This window comes from Staurois parvus, unplaced genomic scaffold (genome assembly GCF_062004578.1).
Source record: "Staurois parvus isolate SC_StPar_1 unplaced genomic scaffold, SC_StPar_1.0 ptg001247l, whole genome shotgun sequence".
Taxonomy (NCBI): Eukaryota; Metazoa; Chordata; class Amphibia; order Anura; family Ranidae; genus Staurois; species Staurois parvus.
The window spans coordinates 144978-158710 of NW_028319043.1; the positions used below are offsets into that span (position 1 = coordinate 144978).

At 48.5% G+C, this 13733-nt stretch overlaps 1 protein-coding gene across 1 annotated transcript in view; it reads left to right on the forward strand.

The window, feature by feature from the left end:
- Positions 1-13733, forward strand: part of LOC149437904 (protein mono-ADP-ribosyltransferase PARP14-like) — a 64895-nt gene that overhangs the window by 27050 nt on the left and 24112 nt on the right. Inside the window, exons 9-13 of the mRNA XM_089660493.1 lie at positions 173-254; positions 1654-1803; positions 3039-3101; positions 7971-8144; positions 9405-9611. Of these exons, the coding sequence (XP_089516619.1) occupies positions 173-254; positions 1654-1803; positions 3039-3101; positions 7971-8144; positions 9405-9611 (676 nt within the window). The remainder of the gene's footprint in view (positions 1-172; positions 255-1653; positions 1804-3038; positions 3102-7970; positions 8145-9404; positions 9612-13733) is intronic.

Consider the following 13733-nt stretch of genomic DNA (forward strand, 5'->3'; position numbering starts at 1 on the left):
ACATGGGTTACTAGAGACTTTTTATAGATGGTGTCCCTGTAGTGCACAGGAATATAGAAAGCCTCGCCCTCATCCCATTAAACCCTCACCTCAATTTCAAATTCATATGTTGTATCTCAGATATGTTTTTCTTGCTGTATAACGGGCATTTTCTTCTCTTATGCATTTACAGGCATTCACAAGTCAACTGAAAAATCTCACTGATGCTGCCACTAGTGGGGTCACCGACAGACAATCAGCTGAATCGGGACCAAGTATGTTCATATAATATGAACCTGTGTCTGCTATAGGGAGTGGAACTATTCCACATATTTCATAATATACAAAGAATGCTTCATATCAGATTCGAATTGAATATATACAGTATGACCAAAATTCTGCAAAACCCCTGACCATCACACCTATGTGATTTCATTGAACATTCCATTCCAAAATCATGGCCATTAAAATGGAATGCCCACCCCCCTTCCCCTTGCAGTCTCCATTCCTCTGAGAGGGCTTTCCATGAGATTTTGAAGGGTGTCTGCGGGAATTTGTGCCAATTTGTCAGGTACTGATGTTGGATGGAAAGGCTTGCCTTATCAATGGTGTACCTATTCATCCCAAAGGTGATCAGTAGGGTGAAGGTCAGGGCACTCGTGTTCCTCCACACCAAACTGGTCAAACCATGTCTTTATGGAGCTGGATTTGTAAACAGGTGACAGTCATGGTGGAATAGAAAAAGGGTCTTGACCAAACTGTTACCACAAGGTCTACAATGTCTTTGTATGATGGAGGACCCTTCACTGGAGACACCTGAACTCCATCACTGGGAAGGGGATCTACATATGTCTTGCCATATAGAGAATTCTAGTGTGTGTCGATATTTTTGAGTGTTTGCATTTTCTGTTGTGCATTTTGTTGGTGTGTAATTTTAAGTTAAGAAATCTAGTCTGTTGGAATGGAAAAGGAAAAGGAGGTTGATGACAGAGGGCAGGAAAGCGCGGATTGCTCAGAAGGATGATAGTGGAAAATGAAAATGGGGATGCATGGAAGAGAATGATGACAACGGAGAGAAAAGTTGGGATAAAGGATAGAATAGGAGGAGGATTAAGACAGATGGGAGGACAGTGGGGTCAGTGGTGGAACTACTAGGGTCGAAAAGGTTGCACTTGTGACCCAGTCCTGGTGTTCTGCCACTGTGGAGGGGGCCCCAAGATGGCAGGAATGGGGCCTGCTGCAGAACACATGAAAGGGTCCTGCAATGGGAGTAAAGTGCCCCGGGATTAGTTGTAAGGGTCCCAGCTGGGGGTCAGGGGGCCCTTCATGGTTTCTTGCACAGGGTGCCCTGAAAATTCTAGTTACACTTCCGAGTGGGGATGAATTGAAGAAGAGGAGTTCCGATGATAGCAGAGAGGAGAAGAATAGGTTGAAAGAGGAGAAGATAGATGTTGACAGAGATGGGGACAGTGGGAATGGATGGAAGAGAATATTATGCAGGATGATCAGTTATCTTGGTGTGTCTTTGATTCTGGAGGCCGAACTTTCTGCAGTTTACAGACCAAAATATTATTACTCTTTCTCACTTACTATTTGCAGTTGATCGGTGGAGGGAATACGGCTTTCTATTATCACCTACTCTGCTTTAGAATCCCTTTCCTTTTTGTCTTGCAGCATTCTTTGGGATGGTGACAAACCCATCACTCTGGATTTATGAAATGAAGATCGGATCTGTCACTTATCAGGTGAAGACCGGTGATATCACCAAAGAGGAGACCGAAGTCATTGTAAATTCTTCCAATGAAGACTGCACTCTGTGCGCAGGTGATTCATCCCATCCCCCGAGATCCTAATATCAGATTATAGATCAGAAATCATTCACACCCAAAATCCAAATATCAGATTATACAACAGTCAGCCATAACTTCATGACCACTCAACTAATACGGAGTAGGTTCCGCTTTTGCCGCCAAAACAGCCCTGACCCATCTGACCATGGACTCCACTAGACCTCAGTATGCTGTGGTATCTGGTATCAAGACATCAGTAGCAGATCCTTTAAGTCCTGTAAGCTGTGAGGTGGGACCTTCATGGATCGCACTTCCCATAGTGCCTCCTGGTGCCATCTCTTCGCCAGGTAAGAGACACACACACCCGGTCATCCAAATGGTGACAAAGAAAACGTGATTCATCAGACCAGACCACCTTTCCATTGCTCCGTGGTCCAGTTCAGATGTGTCCATTGGTGACGTTTATGGCTGTGAACACGGGTCAACCGTGGGTCTGGCCATTACTATGTGGCCTTGTCAAAGTTGCTTAAATCCTTATGCCCGCCCTTTTTTTCTGCTTTCAACACTTCAACTTCCGGGACAGCATGTTCACTTGCTGCCCAATATATCCAACTTTCAGATGCCATTGTAACAAGTAATCAGTGCTATTCACTTTGCCTGTTAGTGGTAATAAAGTTATGGCTGACCGGTGAAGATTACAGAAATCCAGAAACAATTCTGAAGGGTTACAAACTTTGTCCTGAGTCCTAGACACAACACCGGTTCGGTTGTACAGATGATACAATGCATACAATGATCCAATGATGAGTATAACATTAAAAAAAACTCCGACCTTGTCTGAGGAGAGGCGTATGAAGAGCGCACTTGAAGGCTGTAGAGGTGGGGAGGGGAGTCCAAGGAGTTCTGGGTGGAGAAGTCTGAGGCCGTGACTGGAGGAAGAAGGGGAGGTCATGTGTGGTTGTATCTGGAAACTGGTGAGGAAATGTATAGAGATACCAAACGGTAAAAGGCTTTATGTGAGTTATAGATGGAAAGCCTTGTAGATGAAGGAATATGAATTTTGGCGAGCTCAGCTCTCCGTTGATTTGACATGGGGCCCAATTCACAGACCTAACACACCAGGATAAAGGATACTTATTTTAATAAAAAAAAGTTATTTTCAGTTGAGTTCAATAAGATTTGAAAATTAGAGTCACATGGGTAAATAAGGATACTTGACCTTGTTTTGAAGCTTTGTGAATTCAGCCTATTGCGTTTTATATTTTGTAGGAGTGTCGAAAGCGATTCTGGAAGCTGCTGGACCATCTGTTGCATCATCTGCTGCAGCTCAGGGTAAAGCTCTGCACTGGAACATCGTTGTTTTATTTTTTGCAGATGTACAGAAATAGACAATGAGGCACCAGCAGAACGTGACAGACGTAGGGAAGATATAAAGGGTGTTGAGGTTAGTAGGGTTGATGGACGCTCACCAGGTGCCAGTAAAGGCCATGCCGTGTACATTTTCCATATGTCTGTTAAGGTTCTCATTTATCCAAGTCATGGTAATAATTTGCCACGTTCAACTAGATTTGTTCTTTTGAAGATATTTTGTAGCTTCTCCAAGTCACTATGTCAGTTCTAAAGAATTGTTAGGAAGATACCCCAACATTTCTATCCACACAGATAGCAGAGACATAGTCCAATCACCATGAAATTTGCAGTTGTTGATTGTCCAAGAACAGGATGGGAGGTGTGAAAGTTGTGGAACCTCCCTGTTCTAATAACATCCTCTTATCCTTAATGTCAAGGAGACTCCACATTCCTCCTCAGCCCTGGAAAACAGCAGGGAACCCCCTCTCCTCTTTGCCCCAGTGCATTTTGGGATCTGCATTTTCTTCCTTCCAGCTCACCAAGCCTGCTCAGTCTGTCCAAACTACACCTCCCACAATCCTAGCAGTCCACATCCTGTGTGCCTTCCTATTGTGTAGAGGGCGGGCTCATCACTGACTGTATAATAAGCCTCCTCTGCTGCCAGACACAGGATCCTTGGGATGTACACTCACCGGCCACTTTATTAGGTCCACCTTGCTAGTGCCAAGAAAATTTCCCCCCACACCATGACACCACCACCAGCCTGAACCATTGATACGAGGCAGGATGGATCCACCACACCATGACACCAATACCACCAGCCGGAACCATTGATACAAGGCAGGATGGATCCACCACACCATGACACCACCACCACCAGCCTGAACCATTGATACAAGGCAGGATGGATCCCCCACACCATGACACCACCACCACCAGCCTGAACTGTTGATACAAGGCAGGATGGATTCATCACACCATGACACCGCCACCACCAGCCTGAACCGCTGATACAAGGCAGGCTGGATCCCCCACACCATGACACCACCACCACCAGCCTGAACCATTGATACAAGGCAGAATGGATCCATCACACCATGACACCACCACCACCAGCCTGAACTGTTGATACAAGGCAGGATGGATCCACCACACCATGACACCACCAGCCAGAACCATTGATACAAGGCAGGATGGATCCCCCACACCATGACACCACCACCACCAGCCTGAACCGTTGATACTAGGCAGGATGGATCCATCACACCATGACACCACCACCACCACCAGCCTGAACCATTAATTCAAGGGAGAATGGATCCATACTTTCATTCAGTTTATGCCAAATTCTGACCCTACCAGCTGAAATCCAAACTCATGAGACCAGGCAACGTTTTTCCAATCTTCTATTGTCCAATTTTGGGGAGCCTGTGTGAATTGTCACCTCCGTTTCCTGTTCTTAGCTAACAGGAGTGGCACCCGGTGTGGTCTTCTGCTGCTGTAGCCTATTTGCTTCAAGGTTGGATGTATTGCGCGTTTAGAGCTGGTATTCTGCATACCTTGGTTGTAACGAGTGGTTGAGTCTGCCCATTCTCCTCTGATTCTTTCCTCCACACAACTGCCACTCACTGGATATTTTCTCTTTTTCGGACCATTCTCTGTAAACCCTAGAGATGGTTGTGCGGGAAAATCCCAGGAGATCAGCAGTTTTTGAAATACTCAGACCAGCCCGTCCGGCACCAACAACCATGCCATGTTCAAAGTCACTTACAGTAAATCCTCTTTCTTCCCTATTCTGATGCTCGGTTTGAACTTCACCAAGTCATCTTCACCAAGTCTAGATGCCTAAATGTATTGAGTTGCTGCCATGTGATTGGCTGATTAGCAATTTGTGTTCCAGAGCAATTGAACAGGTGGACCTAATAAAGTGGCTGGTGAGTGTGTATTTTTGTTGATAACCCATTAGATTTTTGATTATAATACATTTTTATTTGTTTGCCTTTTATGTGGTAGTCTTTGGAACAGTATGTCTTATTTTTGGTGTCCTTTTATATATACAGTCATGTCCAAAAACATTGTCCCCCTGCTTTTCTGCCCGATAACGCACCACTTCACCCAGAACATTGTTGCAATGACAAATGTTTCAGCGTTCTCATGTGTATCTCTTTTGTTTGTATTGATGACACAAAAAAGCAGAGGAAGAAAAAGCCAAATCTGACCCATTCCACCCAAAACCCCAAAAATACACTACAGACAATTATTGGCACCTTCTCAAAATGGTAAGTGATAATTTCATTCCAGGTTTGTGACGCTCCTGTAATTTGTCATTAAACTCCTCCATATCCATGACCAGGCGCTGACAATATAGATATCACACCGACAACCAGGGACAATGGTGACAAATGGCCTCCACCTTTGTGTTGGGTGTCTCTGTGTGCCACATAGAGCATGGAGGAGAGAAAGAGCAGCAAAGAACTGTCTGCGGATTGGAGAACAAAAATGGTGGAAAAGCATAGACAATCTCAAGGTTACAAGTCCATCTCCAGAGATCTCAATGTTCCTGTGTCCACTGTGCGCAACATTGTCAAGATATTTCCAGCCCATGGCACTGTAGCTAATCTCCCTGGACGAGGACGAAAGAGAAAAATTGATCAAATATTGCAACAAAGGATTGTTCGAATGGTGGATAAAGAACAACGATCAGCTTCCAGACAAATTCAAGTGGACGGTCAGGCACAGGGTACAGCTGTGTCCGCTATATACATTGCCATCTGAATGAAAATGGACGCTATAGTAGGAGACCCAGGAGCACCCCCCTGCAGACACAGAAATATGGGAGGAGACCCAGGAGGACCCCATTGCTGACACAGAAATATGGTGGGAGACCCAGGAGGACCCCACTGCTGACACAGAAATATGGGAGGAGACCCAGGAGGACCCTACTGCTGACACAGAAATATGGGAGGAGACCCAGGAGGACCCACTGCTGACACAGAAATATGAAAGGAGACCCAGGAGGACCCACTGCTGACACAGAAATATGGGAGGAGACCCAGGAGGACCCACTGCTGACACAGAAATATGGGAGGAGACCAAGGAGGACCCCACTGCTGACACAGAAATATGGGAGGAGACCAAGGAGGACCCCACCGCTGACACAGAAATATGGTAGGAGACCCAGGAGGACCCCACTGCTGACACAGAAATATGGGAGGAGACCCAGGAGGACCCCACTGCTGACACAGAAATATGGTGACAGACCCAGGAGGACCCCACTGCTGACACAGAAATATGGGAGGAGACCCAGGAGGACCCCACTGCTGACACAGAAACATGGTAGGAGACCCAAGACGACCCCACTGCTGACACAGAAATATGGGAGGAGACCCAGGAGGACCCCATTGCTGACACAGAAATATGGTGGGAGACCCAGGAGGACCCTACTGCTGACACAGAAATATGGGAGGAGACCCAGGAGGACCCCACTGCTGACACAGAAATATGGGAGGAGACCCAGGAGGAGCCCACCACTGAAACAGAAATAAGGTAGGAGACCCAGGAGAACCCCACCGCTGACACAGAAATATGGTAGGAGACCCAGGAGGACCCCACTGCTGACACAGAAATATGGTAGGAGACCCAGGAGGACCCCACTGCTGACACAGAAATATGGTAGGAGACCCAGGAGGACCCCACTTCTGACACAGGAACATATTGGAAGCCAGATTGGAGTGCCAAAACTTACCTGAGGAAGCCAAAATCCTTTTGGGAGAATGTGCTGGGGACAGACGGAACAAAATGGCAGCTTTTTGGTAAAGCCCATCATTCTCCTGATTTCAGAAAAAGCAATGAGGCCTTTAAAGAAAAGAACCCGGTCCCCCCAGTCACACATGGTGGGGGGGTACTGATGTTTCGGGGTTGCTTTGCTGTTTCAGGCACTGGATGTCTTGACCGTGTGCATGGCATTATGAAATCTGAAGACTACCCGGTGTCAGAAAGTTGAGTCTCCGTTAGAGGTCATGGGTCTTCCAGCAGGATAATGACCCAAAGCACACGTCACAAAGACCCCAGAAATGGTTTCAGAAAAGGAGAGGACTGAACTGGTCAGCAATGAGTCCAAATCTCCATCCCATAGAGCTCCTGTGGAGAGATCTCAGACCAGCAGTTGGGAAAAAGAACCTTCCAATCTGAGAGACTCGGAGCAGTTGGAGGATGAAGAGCGCTCCAAAATTCCAGTAGGGAGGTGGAAGAAACTCATTGATGGAGACAGGAAACCATTGATTTCAGGTATTCCTCCAAGGGGTGTGCTACGAAATATTACATTGAGAGTGCCAATAATTTTGTCCAGTCTATTTTTTTCTGGTTTTGCGTGGAATGTGTCAGATTTGGGGAGAAGAGGGAGCACCGGCAACAGATGGACTATAGGATCCTATGGGTGATGTCACCGCTTCAGGCCTTACCAGCCGCTGTAGAGCACTTCCTCCTCTCCCCCGCAGCTGCTGCTAGCTGACACAGGGGAGTCAGATCACATGACTGGAATGGGCTGAAAATACGTAAGTACAGTATGTACATTTGTTACATAGGTTGGCCAGAACATTTTTAAGGCTACTTAGTATTAGGCAGGAATAGCGACATTACCGTCTACCAGGGGTGGACTGACCGTTTGGAAACTCAGGGCCCGGGGTCAGTAGGGGGCCCCATGAGATACCCCTGGTACCTTTTTCATAGGCTTTTTTGAGTTTGGGCAAGGACACAGGGGCCCCATGATCCCTTATTGCCCGGGGGCCCCATGAGTTGTCAGTCCGCCCCTGCCGTATACAGTACATTTCTATACATTTCTATTTCTGGCAGGTTCCCAACCTCATCAGGGACTCATCATCACCGATTCTGGAAACCTCAGACAGTGTAAATGGATTCTCCATGTGACGGGAGCAAAACGTCTAGCATCCCAAATTGTCCTGGATGTCCTGCAGGAGTGCGAGAAGCGTCAGGCCTCTTCTGTCACCTTCCCCGCTCTGGGAACAGGTATGATCAATGAAGCACAGACAGTTCTACTTTCATGTCCAAGATGAAATGTGTTCCTCTCAGCTGCACCCAATAACCACCCAACTTGGTTCAGGAAACTTACTACATGGGAAGGTGTTCTACACATCCAACATGTTTCACTGGATTTTCAGGAACATGTTGTACAATGATACCTCTTGATTTCACCAAGTGAGTCCCCGGGTCTGTACACCCACTGAGCCCATTATGAGAGGTTCCCGCCCTCCCTGTGCTGAGTTCCTGGGTCTGTACACCCACTGTGCCCATTATGAGGGGTCCCCACTATCCCTGTGCTGAGTTCCCAGGTCTGTACACCCACTGTGCCCATTATGAGGGGTCCCCACTATCCCTGTGCTGAGTTCCCGGGTCTGTACACCCGCTGTGCCCAATATGAGGGGTTTCCGCCATCCCTGTGCTGAATTCCCGGGTCTGTACACCCTCTATGCCCAATATGAGGATCCCGCCATCCCTGTGCTGAGTTCCCAGGTCTGTACATCCGCTGTGCCCAATATGAGGATCCCGCCATCCCTGTACTGAGTTCCTGGGTCTGTACACCCGCTGTGCCCAATGAAGTGTTCCCTCCATCCCTGTGCTGAGTTCCAAGGTCTGTACACCTGCTGTGCCCAATATGAGGGGTTCCTGCCATCCCTGTGCTGAGTTCCCAGGTCTGTACATCCGCTGTGCCCAATATGAGGATCCCACCATCCCTGTGCTGAGTTCCCGGGTCTGTACCCCCGCTGTGCCCAATATGAGGGGTTCCTGCTATCCCTGTGCTGAGTTCCCGGGTCTGTACACCTGCCGTGCCCGTTATGAGGGGTTCCCGCCATCCCTGTGCTGAGTTCCCGGGTCTGTATACCTGCTGTGCCCAATATGAGGGGTTCCTGCCATCCCTGTGCTGAGTTCCCGGGTCTGTACACCCGTTGTGCTCAATATGAGGATCCCGCCATCCCTGTGCTGAGTTCCCGGGTCTGTACCCCCGCTGTGCCCAATGAAGTGTTCCCTCCATCCCTGTGCTGAGTTCCCAGGTCTGTACATCCGGTGTGCCCATTAGGAGGGGTTCCCACCATCGCTGCACTAAGCAGTGGGAGGGGCCTCTTCTGACACCAGCTTTGTACAGCAGAGCCTCCAGAGGTCAAGTGCCTCTCAGTAATGTATTCTGCCCTTTTATATTTTATGTTTAAGAAAACTTGCATTTTGTGGTCAGTAGATATCTATGGTGAACGTTTTGTCTGGTTGATACAGGTGCGGGGGGACTAGCCGCCTCCACAGTGGCCGACTCAATCCTGGATGGTTTGGTGGACTTCGTCAAATCTACATCAGTCTGTTCTCTTCAGACGGTGAAAGTGGTTCTATTCCAGCCACAAATGCTGAATAATTTCTACATGAGCATGAAGAAGAGAGAGTGGATCGCCCTGCCTGAAGCCAAATCCCTCTTCACTAGAGTTACGGGTGAGTGGGGTGAGAGTTCAGGACGGCCGACTCAACAAGAAAGGGGAAGAAACGTTTCGGTATTTACTGCTCGGGATCCTGTAAGAGCAACCAATGGAGGTGCCACAGCCTGATATTCACCTCTAAATACAAATGTATTACAATGATAGATTGTTTACAAAGCCAATGCATTTTAGGGGCTGTAACTCCACCCCCTTCATTAGGGTTGTAACGGAACCGGACCCCGCCTGCACTGGGGTATTTCCGTTAAACTCCCGCTTCCCTGTCCGGACACAGATCCACGGACACCACTCTTGAAGGAAACCAGGAAATAAACTGCTTTATTTTAACACAGACACAAGATATATACATTCAAGAGAACAACCCCCCCCCCAGCATAAGGGCACAGGGCAGGGCAAACCAAATCTAGCAACCAGAGAGACATCAGCAGACACCCCCCACCAAGCCAATACACAAGCACATACATCCCATAATAGTTTGCTCCCAAGCAAGACACACAATAGAACAATGGGATGCAACCACATGGCATTAAACAATGAACAACCCCCAACCCCAATATTAGGACAGATCACCCTGTACCCCTAACAGGCACAGGGTGACTTACACATAAGAGGGATATGGGGAGCTGAGACGGGTCTCCCCACCCCTCCAAAGTGAGCTGTGTTTCATGGGCCCCCCCACACAAAGTCACTCCCGTCACAAGGGTCTAAAGAAGATGTCCCCCAATGTGTCCTCGGGACAACTGCAATGCAAACCGTATTGCAATACACCTTTTCCCCGGCTATTCTAGTGACAGCCATGATCTGGAAGTGACATCATGGACGTAGCCTTCCAGGTAACACAACGAAGGGGAGGGGCACCCACCATGTGTCTCCCCCAGCCCGCAGATGGGCAAGCGGAGCCTGGTTACATGGCAGGAACACGTCTACAGGGTGGGGGAGGGGTCAGTCACCAGAACTGAGGGCTGTTGCAGCGATCAGCGGCAGTGGAGTCACCTGACAGCGTCCACTTGATAAGCAGGAATCTACCGGTCAGTTTTATACATAATACTGGTGGCTGCAGTCTCTGGATTGTCTGTAACCCCCACCCACCCCGCCCACCTCCCACTGTCAGGTCCGTACAGCGTACAGACCTGGCAGAAAAATGGTAAATATCAAATGCACTTTATGCAGATGCCCATAGGGGCCAGCAGTTAGATAGGCCCCTGAGGTATTTTCCCATAGTCTGCCCCGCAGCCAGGCACACGGACACAGTCACTCCTTGGCTCAGTGAACAGTTTAGGGGTTTTCTTTTTGGTGTTTTTGGAATAACTTGGATGGGGATGAATGGGATGCTCCAAAAAGAACAAGATGAGGACAATAATTTTCTTCTGCAGCACTTTGTAGGGGCCAGTAATGGACGTGGCTCAGTTGAAGCAGATAAAGGCACAAATCTCTTCCTTTAGGTGACTTGAGCAGAGTCCCTTTAGAACAGAACAGGTTGGACTGAGGTCTTCAGGTACCCCCTTCTCCTGCACTCTCAGCTGACTCTCAAGCACCATGCTGGGCGTTGTCAGCAGCCCACAGTCTCTAGAATCTCTCACACAGTCTGTAATAACAAGGCCTTAGACCAGGGGTCTCCAAACTTTCTACACAGGGGGCCAGTTTACGGTCCCTCAATCTTTAGGGGGGCTGGACTCTGGCCATTGGGAGAGTTAAGTTCCAAACATCAGCAGGAAAAAAAGCAATCCCCGTCTTTGTGTCAGTGAGAAGAATTGTGCCCCATCCTTGGTATCAGAGGAAGGAGTTGTACCCCATCCTTGGTATCATTGGGTCCAACTGTTGGTGTCATTGGGAGGAATTGTGCCCCATCATTGGTTTCATAGGGGAGGAATTGGTCTTGGTGAGCGGGGAATATGCTCCATTGTTGGTATCAATGGATGAAATAGTGCCCCAAGGGCCAGACAAAAACAAGAAGAGGGCCATATCTAGCTTTCGGGCTGCAGTTTGGGGACCACTGCCTTAGACGAATGGACAGGTCCCTCAGTCAGCTTCCAGACCTATAAGCTAGCCCGCTTGAGGCCTCATGAACAGCAAGCACATGGCAGCATTGCCTTGGGGGGTTACAGGCCCCCTAGGCTAGACTTCTCCTCCCCAGGACAAGACAAGACTGCTCTAGAGCCCAGACTAGTTATACCCTTACCCAGCATCCACCTGTGCAGGGGCCCGCAAGATTAGCTGGGGCAGTATAAATATTCATGTGACCCAATGACATTACTGTACACTTATGTTCCAGAATTATCCAGGTATCCCTGGAGATACAAAGAGACAGCAATTAAATCTGCCGCCTGTGAGAAACACAACCAAACCTAAACAGTAACATGCAGCTGCATGGACTACAGTGAGCTAGAACTAAATATATCTACTCCTAGCACCTACAGTGAAGGAAATGTGTATTTGCTCCCCTGCTGATGCTGAATGTTCGCCCCTCACACAGAAATGATCGGTCTAACAATGGAATGTTCGCCCCTCACACAGAAATGATCGGTCTAACAATGGAATGTTCGGTGTAACACTGAGAGACAGAATACAACAACAAATTCAGCAGAAATGCGTCTAACAAATGATGACTGATCTGCATGTTCATGAGGGAAAGAAGGATTTGATCCCCTATCATTCAGCAGGATTTCTGGCTCCCAGGTGTCTCTCATACAGGTAACAAGCTGAGATTAGAAGCAGTCTCTTAAAGGGAGTGCTGCTAATCTCATTGTGTTACCTGTATAAAAGACACCTGTCCCCAGGAGCAATCAAACCATCAGATTCCAAACTCTCCACCATGGCAAAGACCAAAGAGCTGTCCAAGTGTCAAGGTCCTACCTTTTCCCAGAAGTTGTGCTGCTCCATGTGCTGGCATCCATCTTGGGTTTCTGCAAAGAGCATGGTGGGAGTCTTTTATGCCTTCAGACCTCTGAGGTCCATCACCCAGAGGGGTGTGGTTGATTACATATAAGTCTGTTGTCCGCACATGCCCTTTGCATTCGTGTCTTGTGTGTTAGTGTTGCAACAGCTCTGTGTATACTCTCGTGACTCTCCTGGAATCTAACTTGGCTTGTGACTAGACCATTCTCTGCGTTTTCCTTTGATCTGACCTCATGTTGCTGAACCCGGCCCGTGACCTGTGATTCTTGTCTACTGTTCTGTACCGTTTGTCCCGTTGTTGTCGACCCGGCCTGCCCGACTACGCTATTGTCTGATTCCTACCAGCTACACGCCATTGGCGGCGGCCATTACCGCAGCTGGGGTGTCTCAGGGGCCGTGACCTGGTTCCTGGCTGTGTCAAGTCCATCCCCTCCATCAGGGGCCCTGGTGAAAGGCAGCCTGGGACTTAGACTCAGCGCCCTGAGGGACTCTGGTCTGTGGGTGGTGGTTGTCGTCAATCAGTGCGTGACCTTACCATTAGGCCTGCCTGTCCATTCCACAGCTCCTGCCCTGACACCAAGGATGTCAGGGACAAGATTGTAGACCTACACAAGGCTGGACTGGGCTACCAAACTATGGCCAAGCAGCTTGGTGAGAAGGTGACAACAGTTGGTGCAATCATTCACAAATGGAAGAAACACAAAACAAGTGTCAGTCTCCCTAGGTCTGGTGCACCATGCAAGATCTCACCTCGTGGAGTGTCAATGATCATGAGAACAGTGAGGAATCATCCCAGAACGTGAGGATCTTGTCAATGATCTCCAGGCAGCTGGGACCACAGTCACCAAGAAAACAATTGGTAACACACTACGCCGACAAGGACTGAAATCCTGCAGTGCCCGCAAGGTCCCTCTGCTCAAGAAAGCACATGTTCAGGCCCATCTGAAGTCTGCCACTGAACATCTGAATGATGCAGAGGAGGACTGGTGGGAAGTGTTGTGGTCAGAGGAGACCAAAATCCAGCTCTTTGGCATCAACTCAACTCGCCATGTTTGGAGGAGGAGGAATGCTGCCTATGACCCCAAGAACACCATCCCAACTGTGAGACGTGGTGGAAACATTCTGCTTTTGGGGGGTGTTTTTCTGCTAAGGGGACAGGACAACTGCACTGCATCAAAGGGACGATGGACGGAGCAATGTACCATCAAATCTTGGGTGAGTATCT